At 36.1% G+C, this 27,706-nt stretch overlaps 4 protein-coding genes across 5 annotated transcripts in view; 2 read left to right on the top strand and 2 right to left on the bottom strand.

Moving 5' to 3' along the window:
* Positions 1 to 2,164, bottom strand: part of LOC138701869 (ubiquitin carboxyl-terminal hydrolase 31-like) — a 96,245-nt gene extending 94,081 nt beyond the window's left edge. The window contains exon 1 of the mRNA XM_069829199.1: positions 1,191 to 2,164. Within this exon, the coding sequence (XP_069685300.1) occupies positions 1,191 to 2,060 (870 nt within the window). The 5' untranslated portion in view covers positions 2,061 to 2,164. The remainder of the gene's footprint in view (positions 1 to 1,190) is intronic.
* Positions 2,165 to 2,377: 213 nt separating this feature from the next.
* Positions 2,378 to 16,797, top strand: LOC138701868 (uncharacterized). The gene is made up of 5 exons (XM_069829198.1): positions 2,378 to 2,536; positions 4,520 to 4,755; positions 5,505 to 5,708; positions 12,882 to 13,202; positions 16,395 to 16,797. The coding sequence occupies exons 2-5, from the start codon at positions 4,528 to 4,530 to the stop codon at positions 16,674 to 16,676; spliced, it is 1,035 nt and encodes a 344-aa protein (XP_069685299.1). The 5' UTR covers positions 2,378 to 2,536; positions 4,520 to 4,527; the 3' UTR covers positions 16,677 to 16,797.
* Positions 16,798 to 17,667: 870 nt separating this feature from the next.
* Positions 17,668 to 26,441, bottom strand: LOC138701866 (protein yellow-like). The gene is made up of 2 exons (XM_069829195.1): positions 25,993 to 26,441; positions 17,668 to 19,001 (listed from the first exon to the last, which is right to left on the bottom strand). Exon 2 carries the CDS (start codon positions 18,990 to 18,992, stop codon positions 17,838 to 17,840), a length of 1,155 nt encoding a protein of 384 aa, XP_069685296.1. The 5' UTR covers positions 18,993 to 19,001; positions 25,993 to 26,441; the 3' UTR covers positions 17,668 to 17,837.
* On the top strand, positions 23,456 to 27,633 carry yellow-g (L-dopachrome tautomerase yellow-g). 2 transcript variants are annotated; one of them, XM_069829197.1, is made up of 2 exons: positions 23,456 to 24,177; positions 26,017 to 27,633. In XM_069829197.1, exon 2 carries the CDS (start codon positions 26,018 to 26,020, stop codon positions 27,152 to 27,154), a length of 1,137 nt encoding a protein of 378 aa, XP_069685298.1. In that variant the 5' UTR covers positions 23,456 to 24,177; position 26,017; the 3' UTR covers positions 27,155 to 27,633. The 2 variants fall into 2 exon arrangements, with proteins under 2 accessions (XP_069685298.1, XP_069685297.1); XM_069829196.1 differs by having other exon boundaries at positions 23,457 to 24,159.
* Positions 27,634 to 27,706: the final 73 nt, after the last annotated feature.

The following is a 27,706-nucleotide window of genomic DNA, read 5'->3' as shown; positions in this document are numbered from 1 at the left end:
CCTAACCTAACTTAACCTCTCATATAATACTACACACTTAACCAAACCTGTTACACATATCTAATCTAACCTAACCTTCCACACAATACTATACATCTAACCTAACCTGTCACATAATACATACCTAATCTAACCTAACCTGTCACAATGCTACACACCTATAGTAACAATACTCACTTTTATCATCATTTAGTTTGCACATGTCCTGTCTGCTATTCTCCCGTATCGAGAGCCACCTAATAAAAAAATTGGAACATGAGGCAGGCGACTCTCTCTCAATCTCTCTCTCCACTGCTCATAATTTGGCTAGATTTAATCCAATAAGTGTGGTTTTTGTGCAATAATCAACGTGTAACAATTCCATATAGGCCTAGCCTAACAACTACATAATGCAATAAAAAATGAAATGTGTTGTGGGTCTGATAAGTGTTGAAAATTGATTTACAGCGCCACATTGGCAGTGACAAAAGTGTGCAATATTCGTTTACAGTGGCAGGTGGATGCTCTACCTTGAATTTTACTTTTATTTTATGAGATCTCTTTGATAGACAGTAAACGTTTGTAGGTATGTCAACAAATGTCATAACAAGAGCACTTGCCAAATAAGATGCATTAATAAGTATGTCAGGGAAGACGAATAGTAAGATAAGACTGACAATGAGTTGTAATCTTCTCACCACATGAATGAGCATTCCATCACGGAGGAAAAAATCGCGAAAGTTCGACCTACATCATAATGATTCTTTTATTAGTACACAATACGGTGAAGTCAAAGTCATTACCGCCTTTATCACAAACTTGTTAAAAATTGTCAACGTATTACTGTAATCTTGTAGCAGGTATGTTACATTTAAAAATATATCTACAGTCCTACACTATCAAAGGTTGTAGGCAGATAGACTGATATTAATCTCATAATTTATTTTTACAACCTAGAAAATGTCATGCCTCACCTCTGGTAGTATACAAGCAGTTTTAATAATAGAACATTTAAATGTGGCAAAACTGATACATTTTCTCAATACAGTGATACTGTGTTAATAACTCGCTGTGTGTGGTGAAATGTTAGGAAGGTATGTATTAATTTTTCATTTTACAAAAGGTGCAACGCAGTTACAGACTGTTTAGTTTAATTCTCAAAATTATGCCTCAATACGGAAAATAATATAGGCTACTGTTATTCTACTCACCTTAATAATCTTGTACTTCTTCTTAGTGGCAGTGTTCAGATCCTCATGTACTTTATCAAGTAACCACACTAGGAATTCTTGCGCATCATGTTGGTTGTTGCCACGGTACTGACTACCATATTTGTCCACAACTAACTTAAACTGATTCGAGATCTCTGGATCATACTGACATGACCAAATTGACTTAAGCAAAAGAGCGAGCTGCTCTGTCACTTCACCTTTTGTCCCGTACTTCTTAGAATTAAGTTTATTTCTGCGAGACAAATCCACTTTGTATTGGTCCAGCACAAAATACTCTGCCAGAATATCTGTGTGACTTAGGCACTGGAGAACTGCATTAATAAAACATGTATTTCCGTGGTTCCTTAGACCTATCACACCTGGTACTTTATCGCTGTTCGCTAGATTTACTAGGTGGGCGGGGCGCATTGGAGGAACACGAATATCTGAAGATGACAGGGACATTGTATCTGTCCTGCGCCTGTTATATTCATAATTAACACACATACTTTTATTATTGGGCACACCCACTGTAGACATATGCTGTACCACTTTATTGAAGAACTTCTTCCACGAAGGTCTTCTGAACACTTTCTTGTTGGATTTCTGGGTCTCCGAGTTTTGAACTTCTGAAATTGTCTGTATACTTGAACCCTTACCATCTTTAACTTCTTTGTGTTTACCTTTTCTTTTGCTCATTCTCGTTGACACAAATGGATTTCGAGGTAGTGTGAAAGTGCGTTTTAACTTGGACTCGGGATAACGGTTACCACAATCCGAGGAATCGTTTATTAACTGAGTTTCTTCTCTATCCAGAATTTCTCCTTCTGATGACGACTTCATGATTCTAGCAGAGTTCCTTTCTGACATAATGGGCACTTAAAAACTGAACACACATTTAAAGCACGTTACTAAATATCAACCTTGTCAATTTATCACTAGCACATCACCTTCTTCCCTATTCCGGTAGCGAAGCCATTACTGCAATGAATTATGGGAAAGAAAATATTACAACGCCCTCAATCATGTATCTCGAAAACGTTCTACGTAGTTCGTAAAATTGTCCACCATGTGGCGTCCCATCAGCGACTGAAGTTCCATCTACTATCAAATGTGTAAACTAAGAGAGATGAAAGCATTTCTGAATTTTGCGGATTGCAACAACTTGTAACGCAAAGCCGATAAAAAAAAAGCTAATTCAGCAACCTATTTTCTTCAACACGAAGTTAACGTTCTTGTCTTCGTAGACGTAATGTCAGCGAAAAATTATCTTCACATTGTTTCAGGTGCTGGGAAATGTTCAATCTGCTATATAATGCATACATTTACTCAGTTACAGTAATAAGGTAAGGTAGTCTATTTATACTTGTAATAATAATTGCAAAGAGATAAGAAGGGCATTCCATAGAGTACATTTTTTTATTGGATTATTTTACGACGCTGTATCAACATCTAGGTTATTTAGCGTCTGAATGATATGAAGGTGATAATGCCTGTGAAATGAGTCCGGGGTCCAGCACCGAAAGTTACCCAGCATTTGCTCGTATTGGGTTGAGGAAAAACCCCGGAAAAAACCTCAACCAGGTAACTTGCCTCGACCGGGATTCGAACCCGGGCCACCTGGTTTCGCAGCCAGACGCGCTGACCGTTACTCCACAGGTGTCGACCATAGAGTACATAATAATGTCATTTAATGCATATATAATAATTAATAATTAATTATTATTAATTAATAGTTATTATAATTATTATTCCAGATGTGTCTTTAGTTCAAGTCTCTTTACTTAATAATGGGGCAGTCAATAATAATAATAATAATAATAATAATAATAATAATAATAATAATAATAATAATAGTCACATTGGTGAACCCTGCTAATGAAAAGCGCAGACGATATAAATGCTGCAGTAAGCAATACAAGAATTGTGGAATATACGGTTACAATTCAAATTATGCTGGTTCGAATTCTCGTAGGGAAAGAAATTTTCTCATAAAATTTTGACTAACGTATATGGTATAGGACCGGTGTCAACCCAGCATCATGATCAATTTGAAGAGCTACAGTGAGTAGCGAAATCCGGTTTCGTAAGCCAGTTTTAAAGGCTGAGGAAATCATCTTGCTGACCACATGTTACCCCTGTATTTCTTGCATGATCGTTCGTTGATCTCTGCTGAGGATGTGGACATGAGACCAACAGTCGTCTTGGTCAAAGGACCACGACCCATCTCCTTCTCATCCATCATCACTTCTCATAACATATCATCGTACCACTTACTGCGATTTGCCTGTCACCTATCCGTACAAATATCGACACTGGTAGGTTGTGTTGTAAAATTAGGTATTTTATTTTATGTTTTATTATTATTGTGTTAAATTGTATTGTGTATTCTTATTGTATTGTGTATAAAATTGTATATGTGTTGTAAATTGTATTGTGTATTGTAGATTTTATTGTGTATTGCTAATATTGTATATACCACTGCCACCTGGTGCTTGCCCACTTGCAGTGTAAATAAATACATACATACATACCGGCAAAATGTGCCCTCTAGCGGGCATGGCGGAGAATCACGCTATTGTGTAGAAATTCCGACATTTTTTATTATTATTATTATTATTATTATTATTATTATTATTATTATTATTATTATTGTTTTCAGTGGTCTTGCTGTGTCATTTCTCGCCTACATTGAATTTTAGCGCTGAATGATTTTTGCAATTGAAAACCTTATTAAATAAGATATTATTATTATTATTATTATTATTATTATTATTATTATTATTATTATTATTATTATATTGAAGCCACAGATCTTATATAGCCTAGCTTCAACACGAGAGGATGACTAAAAACAATCACGAAAAAGTATCTCTCTCTCTGTCTTTCTTTCATTGTTAGATATTATTGCAAAATTCAAATGGCCGATGAAGTTCAAACAAAAAAGCAATCTATTATTTGAAACATATTTCACATAGGTTTGGAAAATGAAAACATTACAAATTTTCTGCATATTTACACATGAAGAGTCCACTGCAAGAATGATGGATGTCACTTTCTTGTCGAAAATGAACCAAGACTGTCAGTGCATAGCTTAAGACATATAGAATGTACATAGAGAGTTATATGGCATTAACACTGATAGTCATCACCCAGTAATGATCGGAAAGTCACAGTTAAGCTTTGAGCGCTAAGCATTTCAAACTTTCAATTGCTTCTCCTGCAAAATGTATTCGAATGACATCCATCATTCTTGCAGTGGACTCTTCACATTCATGTATGTACGTAGCACATACATATACATTTAGAAACTTCTTGTTTACTTATAGAAGCAACGATGTTAACCAGTCAACTGTGCCTGATTTGGATTACTTTGGTAACCTCCGCACTAAGTTGGAATTTAACAAGTTTTGCTCCTCAACACACCTCCGTGGGACAAGTAGCTGTGTGGAGAAATAGAGCTTTCATCTGTTTGCCAAGATACGAAATAGGGACTGTGACAGCTACGCTAGTACAGGCACCATGGGCTGAGAATGTAATTTCGTCGCAACAAACAATCCTTCAGGTACAGCAAGATCCTTCGAAAGAAATATACCATAAATCTGCAATGGACGGCTGAACGGATGTTTGAAAATGTATGTTTTACGAGAAACTGTTCATGAGTCATGGCATTTTGATTTAAGGTGTCTTGAGATAGGATTATGATGCGCACAATAGTGTATAAATTTGGATAAAATGATGATCAAGTTAATAGCTGTCGTGTGTTATTTGTTGTCACGGGCCGATTATATTATAAATTGATGATTTTCGATACTCTTGCTTCGAAACGAACAGGTTCATTCCAGCAATTATGAATGCTTTCCTAAACTTAAATATCGTTTTTTTCGCAACTTGCGAGTTTAGATGAATGAAATATATAATTATCCTAAGATAAATGTAAGGTACCGTATTTTAATTGTGTAACTACGAATACTTAACAAAATTTTGACAAAATAAATATTTCAAAGATAACTGTGGATTCTTTTGATATCTTTAAATGCGTTCAATCGTTTTTGAAGCGCACTTGTTAAATATTTAGTCTATTTAGGAAACATATTTATTAGATTCAGCCTACTTTCCATTATATAAAAAATGGTCGAGATTTGTCGAATTCAGAAAGAATTATAATAATAATATATAATTAATTCTTCAGCAATTTAAATAATCGAGTCAACCGTGCTTCACCATAAATGACAGCTGTAACGTAAAGTTCAGTAACAAGCAATTAATCAATGAGTAATAAAATATATTTCTGTTCTCGCTTTATTCTTTCAGCCTTTGGAATCCCCATATATGACGTCTCCCAGAGTATATCCTAGAAATAACCCGGCCTTCCAGAAAGAAGGATACTGTCCTCATCTTCAGAATGTGACAGCCTTGGACATCGATTCTATGAGGGGTCGGTTATGGGTTTTAGACGCTGGCACCAAGTCATGTTCTCCAAAAGTCGTCGTCATAGACTTGCGAATGAATGAAGAGGTAATGTTCCTTAATATAGGCCTATATATTTATATTTATACTGAGTTCTCAAGAAGATCAATAACAGGTCGAAACATGTAAACCAGGTACGATAGAATTTAACACAAGAAAGTCATATAATACATATTCCGAAGTGATACAGTGTTAAAAGTTGTGTAATCAAGATGTATATATTAAATTTAATGTTTAAAATTATCCAGATATTAAACGGTTCAATACAGAAAATATAATTCAAAATAAAAATCAGAAGGGGAATACAGAAATGCCGATAATAATTTCTAAAAGTAGACAAGAAGATCCCCTGATCTGCGATTACTTAATTTAATAATGGATAATTGATTAAAGATTAACACATCAGAGTAGCTTTCATAAGATGAAAGAAATTATTGCAAATGGCATATTTGTTTTTCTATTTATTTATTTGATTTTAATTGGTTATTTTACGACGCTTTTTCAACTGCTATGGTTATACAGGGTAAAATTGAAATAGTCTTGCAGATTTCCAGAGCGAATAGCTCATGTTGTATGTAACAAGAAACTATAATACTGTATTATATTGGTGGAAAGTTCATAATTTTTTCGTAAAAAATGTTTTTTCTCAAAGGTTTAACAATCTCTTATTCGATAACTATTGCGAGTAGGTTCATGATTTTTGTCCATATCGATAGATAATCTATTAAAGAATAATTTATTTCTCTGGCGTATTTCAATACCGTGCGCGGTTTTCGTGTAAATCTAATTTTTAAAACCCCTAAATTCAAACCATTTCATGAAGCGAACGCGTGGCTACATCTTGGCAGCTTACGTACGGAGACTCACCAAGTTCGTTGACCTCTTACATCTGTATACGAGTGGGGTGTTTTAGCGACGATGTTGCCGGACTGTTGAAATTTCAATCTTAATTTTCTAATTAACCGTGGATTTAATCGTAAAATGTAATGTAGGTTTTCTATTCATTTACATGTACCCTAACGTCTCTTTCAATCTGCAAGGTTATTTAATTTCCACTCTGTATAGTGTCTGAATGAGATGGTGATAATGCCAGCGAAATGAGTCTAGGGTCCAACGCCGAAAGTTACCCAGCATTTGCTCTTATTGAATAGAGGGAAAACCCCGGAAAAAAACCTCAACCAGGTAACTTATCCCAACCAGGATTTGAACCCGGGCCCGCTCGTTTTATGGTCAGACATGCTAATCGTTACTCCACAGCGGTGGACTCTATTTATTTTATGACCTGGTACCGAGTCTCATGATTTTTCGTCAAAATATGAAATACAGTATGTAATGAAATAGTATATTAAACGGAGAAGGAAAACTTCAATTGTTTCACTTTATCTACCCGTAATTGTCATTTTGTAATTTACTATACAGTTATAGGTCGGTAGGTAGGTAGGTAGGTGGGTGGGTGGGTGGGTAGGTCTCGTCATCATTGAATTATTGTTAATAATATAATAGTTATACCAATTATTAACAATTCTTGAAGTAGATAGATAGATAGACAGAAAGACATACAGACAGACAGACAGACAGACAGACAGACAGACAGACAGACAGACAGACAGACAGATAGATAGATAGATAGATAGATAGATAGATAGATAGATAGATAGATAGATAGATAGATAAATTTATTTGTTCCATAATATTCTTATATTTGCTTTATCCTGACTTACCTAACTTTTATTGTTGGAAGGTAACACAACAACAACAACAATAATAATAATAATAATAATAATAATAATAATAATAATAATAATAATAATACGAACAAATAACTAACTTCTATCTTTTTTTGAATAATTCGGTATTTTTGAACTATATAATTAAGGTTATTGCATAGTTATATTTCAATATCAACTCAAAAAGTTTTTATTTAAATATACATATATTACAATTATAATTATTACAATAAGAAAACCACAAACATACTCGTACATGGGTCATTCCATATCAAATCAACAAGGCACTCAACCCGACCGACTCAGATTTCTTTCAAATTTTGAGGGTTTGTTTGACCTGCCGCGCTAACTAAAACTGCCGAGTTTCATATGTCCTGTGCTTTTCCTTTTCTGTCAGTGGCGTTTCAAACATGAAGAAAAATCATATTTTTGTAAGCACGCCGCTTCAATTAAAATTATATATCTCAACAACGTCTCCAGATAAATTTACAAAAATTGGCTGTTGCATTCTTAATATGTGATAGTTTTTATTGCTTGTATTGTTTTCTGCATGTATTCAATTACACTAAAAAAAAACATGGTCAAACAATTTTCATATATTCATATTTAAAAATGCAGGGGTTCTATTTTAATGAAAAAAAATATAGTACGCCTCAATTAGTGATATAATGAACTGATAAGTTTCAACTTGGAATCATCATAGGTTACAAAGATAAAAATTATTATGTCACAGCAAGCGTAAGCTAACCGTATAAGTCGCGATAATTATGTCCCACACATTCGTTGTATTTAATTATATTTGATCATATTCTTGAATGGCACTATGTAATTTAACATGTAGTACATAATTCGAATTTTTAAAATTATTACTTGAAATAAATTATTGTCACATGGATTTTGTTAAACCTGAAGTTCTGTAAGAAATGCTTACCTTTCATTGTTGAGATGAAATAGCCTGATCATCTTTCCAGACAGGATGCTGCGTTGTTTCAGCTGCATTTTAAAACTGCTTAGCAAGTATAATACCCATCCTAAACAGCAGGACTGTATGAAACTTGTGTTCCAGGCACTGTGGTGGATTTTGCAAATCGAAGAGCAAGCATTTTTTCCTCTTCAGTATAGCCTTTTTTAGTCGCATAAACGGTATTAATGTTTGGGAGATGATCCCTTGTCCAGTCGTACAATTCCCTAGGTGTAGTTATTTGTTTATCGGATGGTCTCTGCAAACTAGCACAAGCCGCAAACCTTTTAAGTGTCCCACCTACAACGTCGCATATTCTTTTGCCATGCGATATGCAAAAATAATGCAATTCTGTTGGAAATCCAAAATCTTCTCCATGTAATGTGAGGTTCAGGAAATTTTTTTCCTATTTTTATACTGAGCAGAGAATCCATCGGAGAAATATATAATTTTTGTGGTGAATTACAGATGTTTGTTTTAATGACTCCATTAGATATTTTTGAAACAGATGTACAGCTGTAGTGTCATATTTCGGGCAGTGTGAAATTATTACCAGATTTTTAATAGAGACTGTATCGGATGACGATTCGTTATAATATATTACGAAAGTATGAATGGTTGTCTGCACATTAGTCCTGTGATTTGACTGAATTTCATCTTCGATTACGAAATAATAGTTTTCAGCGAAGTCGCATAACACAATAAGCAGACATGGCTGTAGAAATGATTTCATATCACGTAGAAACTTACTTTGTCCAGATGATATAAATGAGTGAGTCAGTAAATCACCAAGTTTCTCCAAGAGACAGTCGAAAAATTTGTCTGTGGGTTTCATTATAGTCTCAAGCGTTGATCGGTCAGTCGTCATCCACTGCTTGTAGGTCACTGATTCACTGAAGTTTTATACGAAACATTTCTCTAAACCCTCTCTTATTTTGAATGGTTCAGGACATCTTGTACATTTCCTGAACAAGCAATTTATATGAGGAGGATTGCACACCATAGTAGCCAAGAAATGTTAAGTTGGAAAGTATAAAGAAAAATTTTCTTGAAATCCACGTAGACCTGAAACTTTAATAAATTGCTTCCGGCATAAGTTTTACATTCTGATAAGAACACAAACCCAGACAGTATAGTCCACTAACTCCAGCTAGAATACAATTTCTTGGTCAGGGTTAGAATTTTTAAACACTGCATATAATTAATTTCTGCTCATGTGATTTACTCCCTGATTCTTTAATCACAACAAATATTTCTTACCAGGCATCATTCTGCTTATCTCGTCAGAACAACAGAATTCTTTAACTTTACCGGCAACAGCCGCGAGCAAGGGTTTTCCAGGTTTCGGATTTGGTGAACACAAAATTCCCTTTCCCTTTGCCAGGACTTTGGCTTTCCGAATTATGTATTCGAAAGCTGAAAGAAACTCTTTTTTTATATTATTTACGCTCCAGCTTTTAGGTAGTAGTGTTAAAATGGTGATTTTCTCACTTTTACCTGAATTTTGAAAATTTTCCTGCAACTGAGACAAAATTTCAGAATCAGAAAGGTCCTGGTTCCTCGGCATCTTTATATCGAAGACTTTGTCTTTTACAATATTTTCAAATTTCTGTCTCTTATATTTCTCTTGTTGTAGTCTTTCTTGTTTAATAAGGAACACACCTTGGTCAAAAAAACTTGTATTTAATGAACTTACATGTGCTATAGAGTCGACGTATTCTTCATTACTAGAGTCATTATGAGGAGTCTGCGTAATAGCATTATATTATATTTTTATTTCTTTGCAACACATAGCGCACACCTTTTGTTCCTGTTTTAAATCAGGAAATACATTAAGCATCCACGATATAACACTTCTTAAATTTTTCCTCTAATTACAATGCCTTGATTTCTCGAAGGGATTGCAGCAAGCATAGACCTATAACTTAAAACGCGACTCCATTACATCGCACAAAACTACCACATACTACGAAAACTAACGACACTGCACTTGAAACAGATTGCACGTTTTGTATAAATTGAAGACTGTATAAACTGCCACTCATGACTGCCTGACAGATCTATGACGCAGCTTATCAGACAAGTACGAACTCGCGCGCATGCAGTGTTGGTGTAAGACGGGTTTAAGTGCTACAAACCAATACATTGATATATTTTTTTACTGATATTAATGAAACGTTTCCAAAATGAAACTTACACCAAGGGGAGAATACTCTTACCTCTATAACATACATTTTCCGCGAAATAATTTATGTCCCGCATTTATAGATATTTAATGTTAAAATGTGTTTCACGTTACCATTCAATAAAGAATTCATTACTTTGATGCAAACCTATTTTTATTGAAACGTATGATCCCTTAGCTTTAAAATAAGCCCAAGTTTAAGATTCTACCTCAATTAGAAGATAAGTTATGAATTATTTTTATTGACATAGTATGTGACATTTTTACATTTTTTTCTCGTATTGACAGAATTGCTGTATGGATATCGTGCATTATTGAGGGCTAAAATTTTACATAATTACTTAACTTAAGGTTCTTTACCATCCCACCAAATTTAATGAAAATCTGAGATGGTCGGGTTGAAAAGTCCACTTTTTTGTGTTGATTTGACATGGAATGCCCCACGTATTAAATGTAATAGAAACAAAGATGCATTAAAAACTATTATATACATAAAACAGAAACATTAATTAGAATTTATCCCCGTATGAGCAAACGTTCATAGTCGGGAGTTCAAAACCGCACTGTAGCTAAGCAGAAAGGAGATAAAATAAACAATTAATATTTATTTTCCAATGACAGCTACTGAAATTTACATCAAGAGGCTATGTGATAAAGAACAATCATAAATTGAAAACGTTTATAACCAATATTCACAAGTATGATATAAGACTAATATTTAGCAATTAATTATCTAACCCATTGTTAAGTTCCCTTAATAATTACTCTAATTTTCAGTTTAAATTTATTCTACTTAAGTTAGCTAAAACAGGGTACTGAGAAATTAATTTGTTGTACAGTTTTAAGCCATAGTTGAAGCCATGTTTCATACCAACAGCCGTTGAACTTTTGGAGTCTGTAAAATGAAATAATACGTTTCTTCTCGTACTACAATTGAAGGGTTCAGAACCATAGTGGGCCAAGCGCCATTTATTAAAAACGGAGAAAGGAAGGGCTAAAGTTAAGTGAATATCATAGTTTAATGAAGATTAACATATCATTTAGTTTTAATGTGTCTACTTTATGTTACTTGCTATATGTTTCCATTGAATTATGGCAATAACTTCATTTTAACCCTTGTTTTCTACGGTTTTAGTATATGGCACTTGGCCCACTATGGTTCTGAACCCTTCAATTATCCAATATGTGTTGAAAGTTTTCTTGTTCTTATGAAAGAAAGTTAATAATGTATATTTATACATATGCTCCAATTTGAAAACGTTAAAATCTAAATAAAGAAGTTTAGTAGGGTAATCAATAGGCTATACTTTTTCAGACAGACAAGTTAGGTGAATCATTAAAGCTAGGTTTTGAATACAAATTATTTGATATCTTTACTCAGTTCTAAACGGAGTTAGTAACATGATGTACAGTCTTAGAAAAAAGCTTTGTTGCATAGATACTTTTATAAGACTCAGAAAGGAGGCAATGCGCATGATCAGAGGACGACTAGAACGACTAGTTGAGGTAATGAAATTAGTTTTGTTTCGTTGTATGTCTAATCATGTGCACTACCTCCGTTTTGGGACATATAAAGTATCTGTGCGACAAAACTTTTTTCTAAGACTGTACACCCTCCTATATTTTTTTTATTTTAGTAGGTTATTTTACGACGCTTTATCAACAGCTTAGGTTATTTAGCGTCTGAATGAGATGAAGGTGATAATGCCGGTGAAATGAGTCCGGGGTCCAGCACCGAAAATTACCCAACATTTTCTCATATTGGGTTGAAAGAAAACCCCGGAAAAAACCTCAACCAGGTAACTTGCCCCGACCGGGAATCGAACCCGGGCCACCTGGTTTCGCGGCCAGACGCGCTGACCGTTACTCCACAGGTGTGGACGCACCCTCCTATATAACAACTACAACATATGTTATTTTTTCCTGCCGACAGGATCTTACACAAAACCAAATGCATTGGCTAAGGTTATTGTGCAACTTTCGTCCGAAATTACAGACCGATTATTTAGTCCTGACAGCTCAGCGACGCGAAAGAGCGGAGTATTGGGGAGAGTTACGGAGTAGAGATAAGAGCGAGCCGTCAGTAAAGAAATGCAGTACAGCTTAACTGTGCTGGAAAACAACACTCTACCGCAGTGGTGCTCTGAAAGCATGCGACTGACTAACCCAAACACCCCTTGGCGTAACTTAATGGACTCGCCTGACCCAGGCGCACATTGTCGGCGACTGTCAGGACTAAATAATCGTACTGTACACCAGATGAATGTGAAAACCAGTTATTACGAATCCGAATTCGATTTTCATCGACTTAAAAAATTATTGCTCAGTGGTCCATGTTCTGTTTGCAGATATCTAAAATGGAGCTGAAGAATGCGACGTCAGGCGCCTTGAGCTCTATTGCAGCAGATCCCGTCGCTGGAGTTTGGGGGTCTCGAGCCTACGTGGCCGATCCCTCGACCAGCAGCCTCCTGGTTGTGGATCTGCACGGATGGTGGAGAGTCGGGTTGGATGTCAAGAATCCGGATGACGGACTAGTTCACCCCGTGCGCGCCGCGACGCTGGCCCTCTCGCGTCGTGAGCCTGTCTTATACCTCACGGCACCTGACTCGGATCGCCTGTATTCCCTGGATGTGTCGGCGATTCGTGCATCTCCACAACCCACTACTAACGTTAGTTCCTAGACATGTCGTGGACCTAATTGTCTGTTTCCTCCTGCCTCCGTTCATTCATCCATACATCCGCCCGTTCGTCAGTTTCTACCTATCTCCTTCCATATGTCCATCCATCCATCCATCCATCCATCCATCCATCCACACATCCATCCACACATCCATCCATCCATCCATCCATCCATTCACCCACCCACCTATTCACATGCATATCAATTAAGGAGACACTTCACTAAAAATTTCAACTTTTTTATCATTTTTTTCAATCAAATTTTGAGAGCATGTTTGCTATGTAATAGACTAATCATTATTACTAGGCTCCATATTCCAGCTACCTATAAACTGGAATAAAGTTGCCTGATTCAAAGTACTGGGTGTTCATTTCAAAGTGTGTCATGACGTCACTGTTGATGAGTCAGCGAATTGAAGGGAGTTTCAGCTTTTATGTCAGAGAAATTGCCTATTAATCAAGGCGTTCAATCTGAACTTGAGAACATGTACGGTATAACTTGAACGTCGTAGCAACAGATGGCGGTCTGTATGGTCTGTGTGCTACCATAACCTCTTTCAAATTGTCTTTTGCGCGGCCAAGTCGTACGCAGGGTATTTGTTATCATCGGTTGCATACCACAACATTTCACAACACAAATCAAATGTTCCGTGTCCATGTTGACCGTCGAAATTAATGTCAACAAATGCGTAAGTAATCGTCTTAACCCTCTCCCCATATCTCGACAGTAAGAAAAAAACTCACCTCAGTACATGTTTCGAAACAGTTCACATTCCTGCCACCACCGGCGTTACCATACGTATCGGTAAGTACTCTTCAGAATGAACGCCGTTCTTTCTAGGCAACTTCTCTGGCACATAGGTAATACACCTCTGCGGAAGTGTAGGAAGATTGAATTCTCTAGGCTCATCGACTAGCCATATGACGGCATACAGCGAGCCATGACACACTTTGAACTGAACACCCAGTATATGTGACGTCACAGCACAGATACAGGTACGTTCGTATACAAAATAGTTACGCATCCTCTGCCCTCTTCCGCTAGAAAGTGAAAATCGGGACGCAGCATAGTGAGTAATCTTATCGATCACTGCCCTTACTAGTCGTGTTATTTAAATAACTACACTTCTGTGGCTGATTAAAGGTTCATTGCAGAGCGTATAATATTGCGGGGCACAGTTGAGGATATTTGAACTAAATTTTCTGTCAATATAGACAAGAGTACATATAAATTGTGTAAAATAAACGTAAAAGTGACAAAAAAACAGTGCACTGAAAGACACTGAAATACCAAAAGGCACAGAAATTGTGTTGACGGTAATAAAAAAGAACCAGTACCATAAAAATCTCAAAATTATGAAGATATTAACTCGACGTTTAGCATGGATTTGTTCAATGAAAACATCCTAATTAATAAATTAACTAATCTCAATTTTAGGGAATTTCTAGAAAAGTACTTAGAAAATTAGTGGGTTTTCAGTGATGAGCGAAATGCAATATTCTAATGAAACACGAAAAAATATCACACAATAGGAATATCTTGTACTACACCATACACCAATAACGTCATGTGCTATTGAAAGAATTTATTGCAATATAAAATCATTTCAAGTGACATCCCCATATGTTCAAGTTCCGTAACTTACGAACGCACGTTATTACGCCTATTCACTGCAAAGATCACGACGAAAATGAACATCACGGCTCAAGCATATGTTTCAGAATGTCGGGAGTTAACTGTGCCCCACGAACACGCAGTGACGATGTGTTTGTTTACATCCTTATCCGTTGCATCATTTGTGTTCAGCGTACTATATACCCAATGTGTCTTTAACTTCAGTCTTTAGGTAGCTGGAATACGAAGGCTAATTACATTATCGTGCAAAATTGAAATCTCTGATCTATGATCATACGATTCAACAAGCTCCCTTATTTCTGCTGTTATGCTACACATTTTCCGTTTTGTTGATGTGTTATGTAACATTCCTTAATTGGTTCATTTCCTGTGTTGTTGGATAGCCAAGAGTTTTCATTAACTCGTCCCGTGAAATATATCCTTATCTCGTCACAGGAACCCTGGAAAATACCCTCGGGAAATATATATATATATATATATATATATATATATATATATATATATATATATATAGCAGTAATTGTTCTATACTTCTTAAACCGGTGTTACAGATTATGATGATTGTTACATATTATGTAATGGTAGCAGGAGAAATGGAAATAATTCGTGATTCGTATGTAGATACTTCGATATTTCAGAAACATTATTTCTAATATGGATTTACAATATTTCTTTTAAAACTGTCTAAATTGATAATTGTTAGCCTACATTATTACAAAAACTCTTAAAATATATTGATAATTAGAGCTGCCTAAATCTACATTCAATAAATGAAGTTCAGTTAATCTTATATATTTCTTAAGTAGATATTGTGGGTTTTTTACTCCTTCGGAAATACTGATTTGGGCTCAGGTTTGCTCCATTTAAAACGTGACTAAGTTACAATTTACTAGACTAGACGGCATTTCGGAAGGCGGTCAGCTGCAATATGCGCCGTAGCATTTCTGTATGTGACATCACAAGCTTGTACAGTAGAACCAATCAGAATCAGTCTGTAACAAGTACTTCCCGAGTTCGATTGTTCACGTGTGAGTGTTTCAATATATTGAATAAGTAAAACTAACATTTACTGTGTGTAAGATAAATGAATGGAAGAAGAGACTGTAAAAAGACAAGTATTGCACAGACAGTAGCGGAAAATAGTGTTTAAGGTGTATAACTATTTTAAAAAGTTGACGAGTACAACACTGCCGGCCATCTTGATGCTGGCTGCAACGTTGCCAACGTGCAAGAAACGACTGCAGAAGCATGTGGTGTGGGATTGAGAACAGTGCAAAGAATATTATTAGTGAAGGAAAGAGGGTTTGTTTGGTATCATGCTTACAGTAATCAACGGCTAAGGTCATTATTGTCTTTTGATCATTTAAATTCTCTCCTTCGCTAACTGTATTGCACGTGCGCGTGAAGTACGATGTGGCAATGTTGTACGTTGCCTTGCTCTCTCTATCGGTCTCTCTCGACGCAAACGCTAGCAAACTACCGCCTTCCGAATTGCCGTCGACTCTAAGGGAAATTGTGTTCGTTTATTGAAATACTCTTGTTTCAGGAAATCAGAAGGCAGTCTGTGACGTTTGTAGGATTGAAACTGGGTCCCTCTCGCGGCTTGGTTGTAGATCTTTGGGCGGGACTACACTACTTCCTTCCGAGGGATCACGCCTCTGTACGCTGGGACACGAAACGTCCCATGTCAGCAGAATCTCACAGTGTACTCCTACAGTCTTCAAAAATATTACCGTTTGTCAGTCACATGTTCCTGGACTCTCAATGGCAAGTGTGGGCAGTTGTCGGGCAGCATTGCGTCAAGATTCAGAAATACTCTTTCCTGTAAACTGTGGAAAGACTCCTTACTATCATGAGTTCACGCATTTTATTGTAAGCCTATTTACTTGTTTAATTTTCTCTTGTTTCAAACAATAAACGTTCTGATCACTTTTACAGTTCTTATTCTGTGATTTTTAAATCTGAGTTTGGTATCATTATTTCCTTTTATTTTCAACTCTGAAACTTTGAAGAGATCTTTGAAGATAAGGTAAATTACTATAGGCTACAGCTCGCGGCATATCTTGATCGTTAACGACCGTTAGATAGGAAATGAGTGGTAACTACTGCGCATGCGTTAGGCCTAGACTGATTTCTACACTCTAGCTACAACATATCAGTTGTATAATCCGTATAACTTTCTCGTGTGCAGTTCCGTTGCCTCTTTGAACGGTGAACTGCACTCGAGGAAATGAAGAGACTCTAACAGATGGAGTATTTAATTATACCGCATACGAACGCCTGTTCTTACTGTAATAATAATAATAATAATCGGTAAACGTTAGAATTATTCTAGCGTTCACTGATGTCGCCCAGAGATTGGATTATACCGCAAGATGCGTAGCATGTTTACTCGCAAATTGTTATGAACAGAAGAAAAATGGAAGATCTGTGAATGTAAGGTAGGGAGAGAGATACTGTAATTTGACAATCTTGGTAGAAGAATAAATAAATAAATAAATAAATAAATAAATAAATAGCTGGATGGATGGACGGGCATACGAACGGATGGACGTACAGACAGACAGGTAAATAAATAAATAAATAAATAAATAATGATGATGATGATGAAGGAATGGTGAAGGTCGGCTTCCTTTCTGTAACATTATTTGTCCTTATCAAAACTTGGTGAGAACGAAAAGGAGAGATGTAAGTTCATTTGCAAACATTATAAGTCAATATTTTAACTTGAAACTTCATGCCTTCGAAATTGGCCGACATTTATAAGCCTGAAACTCAATTTTTGCTCCCTGTAAGAATGAAATATACGAGTACATAAATATTTGTTATATGTTTATACAATATGTAAGTATTAACAAAATGATAACAATTATAAAACAAAAACAAGAAAAAATGTACAGGCGTTTGCCTTGCTTCGGCATCAGTCTTTTTGAGAAATTACAAACCATGTCAGATTACAAAAGCTCCATAATAAAATAAACTAGATCTATTATAATGGAGTCAGAGATTGTATTGCGCCACAACCAACAGTACCCTGGATATAATCTTGGAAATTAGACGACAATACACGCATAATCCCTCGCTTATAGTCTGCCATTACATGTGTGGGCAACGCGCAAGACCGTGGACAGTAAACAGAAATGAAATTATTCTGTGTAAAAGTTGTAGTGCTGTTCCAGACGTAAATGTCACCTTCGCCCTCTATTCTGAACAGTACAGCCGCCCCATCGTCTGTTCCTACAATGACAATTTTGTTAGGTTTCGGGCCCAGATCGTGGACACGGCCTGAGGCGGTGCCCTGCTGCAGATACTGGGTCTTGATGGAGAACATTCTGTCGCCGGACAGGTATGTGAATATGAGAACAGCAATTCCACTTGGCTTTGTTACCAAGGCGAGATACAGAACATCTCTTCGCGCTGCTCCTTGAGTCACTGCTTTGGGGAGCACTACTCTATAGCCCCTGGAGTTACCAACGTCATAGACGAGGATAGCTCTTGTCGCGGCATCGCTCACATACACAAAACAATGTCCTTCATTGTCGTAGTCCACCACGAGGTACTGGAGCCGACTGGCTGCACAGACCAATCCAGACAGATCGATCGTCTTCAGCACCTTTCCTGTCTTCACGCTGAATGCCACGATCTTAGGGGGGCAGCGCCTCACAGGCTGTTCCAGGATGTTAACTATACCGATATCCAGAACCCAAAGGATACCCTCAGAGTCTAGAAAGAGATCAACGGCAGACTGAAGAGCCTGACAGTTGCCTTCTTCTTGAAGACTCCAGCACGGGAATGCTGTGAAAGTAGATCCACACTTCTTGTCTTTGAGGGAGGTTTTAGCAAGAGTTACAGGGACGCCGGCCCGGTAACGAGGAAAGACAACTATAACGTCGTCTTTATAGATTTGTGCCCTTGTTGCAATTAGATTTTTTGATGTGTAGCGTCCCGAACTCTTGTATATATTCTTCGTAAATTCACATGGCCACTCGAAAGAACCCCCAGTCCAGGTCAGATTGTGAATCTCATACGTGCTCTCGAAGCTGGAGGACGGCGGCGGTGAAAGCATCAACATAACACTCAAACCAAGCAACAGATGGCAGCAAGGTCCTCCATGCGGTAAAGCTCTACCATGCGGTACTAGCATCGTAATCGTCTGGAACATGACAGAAACACTTACAATGTCAAGACTAAGTTTTACCATAAACACCACCACCACCACCACCACCACCACCACCACCACCAGTACGATCAGTAAATATAAATAGGCCTAACTAAGAACTACTTCTACCACTGAAAACTAATAATAATTGGTATGCCAACTAACATCCAACTATTAACTATTAAGAATACAGTAATTACTAGTAGGCTACTACTACTACTTCTTCATTTAAATGAACGTCAAGTTGTTACGGAAAATTATAATTTTTATAAACTCCAAGAAGATAGTGTAGGCCTAGGTACTACTCGAACAGCTTACAAGCTTTCCGGCCACCGTTAGAACGACATATACTAACATTACATTCCTGCATTAATTGCACAGTTATAATAATTTTATTTATACTGGTAGAATTAAGGCCATAGGGCCTTCTCATACACTCTACCAGGTCACAAAGTAGTGAACTTTAACAAAAAGTTAAAGAACGGAATACTAACATATTACAAAAAAATAATAGCATAACAAAATCGATACTAAACAATATGAAAATAATACCATAATAGAAAAAAGAAAGTAAAATACAGATCTAAAGATTGGTATATAATAAAAGCAACTCAGTACAAATAGTTAACAGAGAAAACGTAAGGAAGAATACAACAAATGGAATGTAATAGAATAAAAAAAAAGAAGAAATACGAAATTTAAATAAAACTCACAATAAAAAGGGTATGATAATAAATTCATCTGGTTATAGGTGAGACTCTAAGTTTTGCCTGGAGCTATATAAATTCTTCGTTCTGAATCGTAAGGTTTTAAGCTGCTATAGATAATTTGCGTAAATGTGTGCAGAATTAATTACGGTACATATATTTCCTTAGTCCATACACTGTATAAATGAAGTCTGAAATCCTAATTTCTCCGATTATAAAGAATAACTTCCGTATGAAATATATCTACAAAACGAACGTTTTCTTCTTATTTAGGTAAGCAATAAATGGTTTCATCTGTGTATTCCTTTTGAATTATAGCTTTTCTTTCTTTGTCAAGTTTCACTTCATTTTTTCATACCGATTTACAATTCAATGGGAGGGTATATAGTGAATTCCGCTTAATAGGATAATGTTAGGACCATGTGTTTTGGTCCAATAATGCGGCTGGTCCTCTTAACCGGAATTAGATACATTTATTGACGTGTACTGTTTTTGTCCTTCTAAGCTTGGTCCTAATACTCCGCTTTATTGGATTAAAACGCATAGTCTCAACATGGTCCTATTAAGCGGAATTCAGTGTATGTTTGACCAACACTTGGCAGACACACATTTATGACTTTCCTGATCGTACTATCAGCAGTGCACACGGCCACCGCTGAGACAACACATGACAATGGATAAATATCCAGTCCCGTGGAAGGAAGATAAATCTCTTCCATAGCCACATAGGGAATAAATTGTGGTTCAAGAAAAATAAATAATTATAAACAATACTACCATTCGCAACATGACAAAGAAACTGGATTGTTGCGTTAAAGTACAATCATTTCACATATGCATTGTATTTGAAAAATGAATCTTAAACAATAAGTAACATCATTCGCAACATGATTCAGGAACTGATTTTTTATGAAATACGTATAACTTAACGATGTATTGATCTTAATACTATTCACTATTGGCTTCGTTTAGTCAAAAACATATGCATTACTCACATCACAGTGTTGTAACTGCAAGGATATAACTTAACGGTGACTGCGAGATGTACGTTTCTGTAATACAAGTTTATATAGTAACAGAAATGAAAACTTCGGCATGCAGGTGTAGAAGAATGTTAAGGTTATTGTTATAATGACCTCAGAGTAGTGCAATGAAATACGAAATATTATGTTATCACATGAGCGCTCGTACTATGTCAATGTCAAATGCACTGAGGACTATGATTCAAATAGAATAAGTGAAATTAAACACAGAAAAGTTGCAAGAAGTTCTGACGGCAGTGAGACTGAGGATTAAGGAAATGAGAAATTCGTTACAAGTAAATTATAAATCATGAAATAAGTATGTGAGAGAATTAATTTATACTTATAAAAAGCCAACCACTTTCATTAATGCCACATTTCCTTCACCATCGTTAGCACAACCACCACCACTACCACCACTTCTCCAATTAACGTTAAAATTAAAAAAAAATTAACTGGATTCTATGATATTGTGAGTAGCATGAAACTAATCCAGCAGTAACAGCCAATATGAATGTAAGACAGGAAAATCATCGCCGAGAGTCGAATTCGCGCCTACTGGTATGATAATTACGAATACAATCAATGAGTCAAAATGGAAGATAGTTCAATATTATATGTTATATTACTTATAATTTATTATTACGACGTTTCCTGACTTTCGGGAAAGTTATTGCTTGTTCATTTTCTAAGGACAGTGGAGACCTGTAGAAACAATAATAAACAACTTGTATACGAATGGGATATACGTCACAAGGATCTTCATTTCTAGCTGCGCTATCGTATAGCTGAAGACATAATACAAATGTAAATACAGACCTTACTGCTCTTAGGCCTATGCAAACAGCCAGCCATGGTTCCGAAGGTTATTTCATGGACCTCCAGAAATCTAAGATTTGTTTTTCAATTATTTCCCAGAAGATCCTCAAAGACAAACTTAAATTTAAAAATATTAATAAGTCCCTCACTACGAGTCAAATGGTAATGTACCAAGCTAAATATTCAGTGGAGTTATACTCGTTATTTGGAAGGGAAGTAGAGTCTTATTTCTCGCCCACAGGGACTGGATAGATAGCATGTTTTAATTTATTGATCTTAAGACAAAATTCTCTAGTATTGGTTCCAATTCCTGACAGAAATAAGGACGAAATGGCCAAATGTCCTATAGTTGAAAGGAGGATAGTAGGGGGAAGACAATAATTTTTTAATTAATTAATTTATTATTAAAATCAGAAAACTAATATATATATATATATATATATATATATATATATATAGGTCTATTAAATATAACAGAAACAAAAATACATTAAAAAACTATTACTGTATTTACCAGCGTAATGGACGCGCTCCAATTTTTCGCGTTAAAATAAAAAAAAACATTCCCAGCATAATAGACGCATATCATTTTAAACAAAGATCGTTTTAATAATATCGAAAGTCGTAAGATTGGATGCACTGCATATGTTTAAATTCAAGTTTTTAAACAACAATGCTTGGTACCAGTGAATGAGATAAGGCTAGTGTTAATAATAACAATAAAGTGTCTTGTCTCATTGTCGCTGTAGCCTATTCATTGTTACAAGTTATCACCTGCTTATACAACTGTTGCTAACTATCGATTGTCTTAAGTACGACGCAATCGATATATAAATTAGTCGCGGCCCATATATTGTTACGTAGATTCTATCGATTATTTCAGCATTCGAGCTGGCGCACCTTTAATATGCGTTTTTTTTTTTCGCTAAAATTTTTTTCTCGCGTAGTTGTTTGTTACAAAAATCTAAAAAAAAAAAAAATTGCATCTATTACGCAGGTAAATACGGCATATAAATCAAACAAAAATGAATATGTCAAATATTAAAAAAAATAGAAATATAAATTAAAGAATTTGCCCCCGTATGGACAAACCTTCGTTGTCGGAAGTTCAAAACCGCACTGTAGATAAGCAGAAAGAAGAAGACAAATAAACAGTTAATAAATTATGACGGTTGTGATGACAATGATTACGTTGATAGCGTCGATTCTGTTGTCGATGAAATATTTATTACATTTTAAATGGATTACAGTAAGATTGAACGTAATAAAATTGTAAATGTGAGAATTTACTCAGCCGAGGCCACTCCAATGCTCCTTTATGGGTCTCTGAAAACCCAAGTTCAACGGACAGAGGCTGGTAAAATGAAATTTTTGAGACGAGTAACCGCGTAACCGGATACACTTTGCTATGCCAAATAAAAATAAAATGGAAGAAAATGTCAGGTAGTAGTATACTGGTATATTACAATTAATTACCCAATACAGTATTGGTTTTAAATAGAATGGACGAAGGAGATTTCCCCAACAGCTTTATGAGTTCAGATCTAGAGGAAGAATACATGCAGAATGGTCCAGAAAAAATGGAGAGATCAGCTTCAAAATTAAGCAAATAGATGTAACCTCTTAAGTTCTAAGAGTATAGTATACTTCATACATTATTATGATATAACATATATGTGAAGGGACCCGAAGTATAGTATAATATACCTGCACAATTTTTTCAGCACTTTTCCTCATGTCAGTGACTTGAAGTGTAGAATTATATTGAACTTTAAAAATAAAACAACAAATGCCTCAAGACTCAGAATGACATAACATGAGATCGGTACAAACCAAACAAAACTTAACTTTTAAATTATTATGATTACGACGATGATGATGATAATGATGACGATGATAATGATGATGATGACGATGATAATGATGATGATATTACTCCTTATTGCTGTACAATCCTTGTATGGCCCAATCTCTTAGTTAAACAATTTGCATTAGTTTATTGTATGCCACTAATTTATTAAGAAGTTCATGCTCGTCGATAAAATTCGAAATAGTACGCTCATTCCCAACGTAATTGCCATGAAATTCGCTTTATGGAACCCAAAAGAATATCTTACTAAATCTAGCACCTAAAATAGAAACATATTCAAATACGATTCTTAGTTCTGTGATAATAAAATGCTCTTACACTACATAGAATTACCGTATTAAAATAAACTGCGCAAGGTTCAAGAAAAAAATATCTTCGTTACAGTACACAAAAATTACAAAACAATTAACCATTTGTTCAAAAGGGTTAGACCTTGTAAGTGTTAATGAAAGATGTGGTGCAACTGTATTTCCATGAAGAATGATGTACTACGAATACAGAAATCAGCGGAATCTTATGGAACGAGGTTACAATACAAAAACATGCGAGGCGGCAAGATAGAGGCAACCACCCCAAGACGCTATTGCTGAGAGCAGCATAACATCGCTCAAGGATAGTACTACAGGTTGCAGAGTGTGTGGGATGTAGGGGGTTACTATAAAACCAAGACCTGGGCCAAGGAGTTATCACACTACATTTCAGGTTGATTACATACATACGGAAAACATTTCCAGGTAGTAATATTAATCTAAGTAAGTAAGTAAGTAAGTAAGTAAGTAAGTAAGTAAGTAAGTAAGTAAGCAAGCAAGCAAGCAAGCAAGCAAGCAGGCTATATAGCTGCTAACTGAAGGGCTAGCGCGCTGGTCTTCCATCCAAGCGGTCCGGATTCAATCCCTGGTAAGGTCGTGTTGTAATTTTTGGTGGACAAAGTAGACATTATAGATTGTTTTTCTCAGAGTACTCCCGTTTCATTTAATCATTCCACACTCTCCACCTTCTCCTCGTCTCATTTATTTATTTAATAGATTAGTTTCTACTGGCAGAGTTAAGGCTATAAGATCTTCTCTTTCACTCAACCAGTACAGTATAAGAACAATAGGAAATATAAAAATGACAGAAATATAGGAGCAATATACAATTTACAATTAATAATAATAATAATAATAATAATAATAATAATAATAATAAGAGCAAAATGAAGACTAGTTAGGCTATATGTAATTCTAAGACTCACACAATTATTGCAATGCTAATCGAAGCAGTTATTAAAATAATAAAGAAAATTTATATATTAAAAAAAATCATATATTATAAAAATTATATTTTAGGAAAACTCACAGTCTAAGCAACAACCGGGTTTTGAAATTAGTAAATGCCTGACAACCCCTTAAAGGTATGCGGTAGGGAGTTCCAATAACTAGAAATTGAAACGGTGAATGACGAAAATTATCGGGAAGTGTTATGATGAGATATACTCAATGTGTCAGTGATCTCAGATCGAGTATTTAGATTATGATTGGAGCATACATAAATATACAAGACGGGACAACAGATAACTTAGGGTTGAGGTGCGCAGAATTTGAAATAGAAGAGAAAGAAATTTTAAATTCTGCCAAGATAAAGATTCGAAAAATGGTGAAATATGATCTATCGTCGGACATTGCATACATATCTTATACACATATTATGAACACGTTGTAATTTGTTCGAGAATTCGGTGTTTAAGGGGTTAGGTATAGCTTACAGCAGTACAATTTTTGGAAATATTCAACATTTTGTTCCTCCATTACTGTATCTTGTACAATAATGATAATTGGTATGTGTAGATCACTGTCCTTCTGCTATATGAAAATAAATATTTTTACAATTTGAAAAAAAACTATTTATATATATTTTTTCAAAATTCAAAATGATGCCAGTTTACTGTGCAGTGATGAAGCGTTTCCCTCATAGCTCATAAACTCGTTAGCTTTTTCATGTTCTCTCTCTTTTATTTTATTGCTGAAACTCATGGCAAGCGCCTTAGCCGACAGAGTACGCCGGTGGCTCATAAACTGGATATGTGTCCTTTCTTCACTAAACTGCTGTAGTCAACATTCGCGCAAAAAAGTTCTCAAATACATAAGTGAAGAGGCAAAGTCTTTCTATGACACCATTGTGAATTGGCCAACTACAATACAGGGTAATGCAGAATAAAGTTTTCATGCCAAAAGTGAAAATAAGAGGCATATTTCCATGTTTATCACTATTTTGTACACCTATTAGTATTCATTAAAGCATTAATTTGTAATATGTCCACTTTTTGAATTCTTATTGTTCCTGTGTTTAGTTTAAAAAGGGCACATATCCAAGACGAAAAATAAATAGAAACCATCCCTTCAATTAAAAAAAAAACCTGAAACTCGTGTGTAAAGTGTATTTTAGTATCCTTCCCAAGATGCAATACAAAGAATTGAAAAAATAATAATTTAATTAGTTTTTGTGTCACCTGTAAAATTGAGAAAATGTGACTTGTGCCCTTTCTAAACTAAACGATTCAAATATCTGCAATCAATAGGCCTACATACAAATGAACAATGTGCTGATTTCAGAATGCAGTTTCTCCTCTTCGGGCTCTCAATAGCGGCCGCCTGCCTCGTTCATTCTGCGTCCGGCACATGTGATAAACAACTGCTGCCGGATCTCACCTTCACACTCAATGGTGCCAATCTGGAATGGCCATGTTCTTCCACTAAGAACATCTATGTCTCATCAGGACGCTACATATCGAAAAACGTCATTGCCACTAGATTGCAGATCTACAAAGACGAAGCCTTCGTCCTTACACCCCGATATAAACCAGGTATTCCTTTCACATTGGGCAAGTTGTCGCTCAAGAACAAGGAATGTCAACCCACTATCACACCATTCCCGTGCTGGAGTCTTCAAGAGGAAGGGAACTGTCAGGCTCTCCAGTCTGCAGTCGATCTCTTCCTAGATGCCCACGACATCCTTTGGGTTCTGGATGTCGGTATAGTTAACACCCTGGAACAACCGGTGAGGCGCTGCCCCCCTAAGATCGTGGCAATCAGCGTGAAGACAGGAAAGGTGCTGAAGACGATCGACCTGTCTGGATTGGTCTGCGCGGCCAGTCGGCTGCAGTACCTCGTGGTGGACTACGACAAGGACGGCAACTGTTTTGTGTACGTGAGCGACGCCGCGACGCGGGCGATCCTCGTTTACGACGTGGTCAACAGCAGAGGATTTCGCGTTGTGCTGCCCAAAGCTGTCACTCACGGCTGTTCAAGCAGAGACGTGCTCTACCTCGCGCTCGTGAGGAAGTCTTGCGGAACAACTGTTCTTTACTTCACGTACTTGTCAAGTGGACGTCTATTTTCCATCAAGACTCAGAACCTTCGTCGAGGATCCGCCAAGGGAACCGTCGTGGACGTCGGCTCAAAAAATGGAAAGATTGTTATCCTTGGAACGGACAATGGCTCTGCCATTTTCTTCCGTCTGAAAGGGGAAAGCGATATCTACATGTGGAACACTGAAACTGCTTTCAGTACTGAAAACTTCTTGATGGTCCAAAAAGGAAATGAATGTCGATTGGCTACACAAGTCGTGCCCGGTTACAAACGCCTCATGTGGGTTTTAGAGTCCAATTTCCAAGACTACATTCAAGATAAGGTCGGATGTGCAGGTGCCAGTGTGTCACTTCACCCTCTGGTGAAGACGTGCGAAGCTTAGGTTGGCGAATCTGAAAAGAAACGCAAATATAACAAATAAAATTAAAGCCCACAATAATCCACAATATAAACAGCTATCTTTATCATGCATGAATAAGGATAATTCTGTTGTAGCTGCACATAGTTATGCATTATAATATAGTGTTTCTATTGATCAGACTGTTAACCACAGTTTATGATCTTAATTTATTAATTTTATGTGGATCTGTACCCGCATTTTTGAAATGATAAACTATCAACATATATTTAAAGAATTTGGTAGAACATTTCTGGAACAGAATGCAGCAGATCATTGTTATCCTTTAAGACATGTTGTCAGTTATGTTGTTTTTTTATTTACTCGTATAACGATTTAGTTGTTGCCAATGAGTGAAATATGCGATCCTGTAAAAGTAATAGTTTCTGTTTGATATTATATGTACATACATGTTGATCATATCTGTTTTGTTCAAAATAAATCACATATATAACTAGTTTCAATACTGATTTATTTAATAACCTACAGTCTTCTTAAGAAGTGAGTTACATTTGATACCAAAAGCAACTTCTTTAT

This window comes from Periplaneta americana, chromosome 6, assembly GCF_040183065.1.
Source record: "Periplaneta americana isolate PAMFEO1 chromosome 6, P.americana_PAMFEO1_priV1, whole genome shotgun sequence".
In the NCBI taxonomy this organism is placed as follows: Eukaryota; Metazoa; Arthropoda; class Insecta; order Blattodea; family Blattidae; genus Periplaneta; species Periplaneta americana.
Note: the sequence above shows the minus strand (reverse complement) of the source record. Positions and strands in the feature narration are given on the sequence as shown.

Bases quoted from the DNA above. Each gene is read 5' to 3' on its own strand.
- LOC138701868 (XM_069829198.1), top strand. From the start codon at position 4,528: ATGTTAACCAGTCAACTGTGCCTGATTTGGATTACTTTGGTAACCTCC. The intron at 5,709-12,881 runs GTAATGTTCCTT...TTCTGTTTGCAG, and splicing joins ACTTGCGAATGAATGAAGAG to ATATCTAAAATGGAGCTGAA. The intron at 13,203-16,394 runs GTTAGTTCCTAG...CTCTTGTTTCAG, and splicing joins CTCCACAACCCACTACTAAC to GAAATCAGAAGGCAGTCTGT.
- LOC138701866 (XM_069829195.1), bottom strand. From the start codon at position 18,992: ATGCTAGTACCGCATGGTAGAGCTTTACCGCATGGAGGACCTTGCTGC.
- yellow-g (XM_069829197.1), top strand. From the start codon at position 26,018: ATGCAGTTTCTCCTCTTCGGGCTCTCAATAGCGGCCGCCTGCCTCGTT.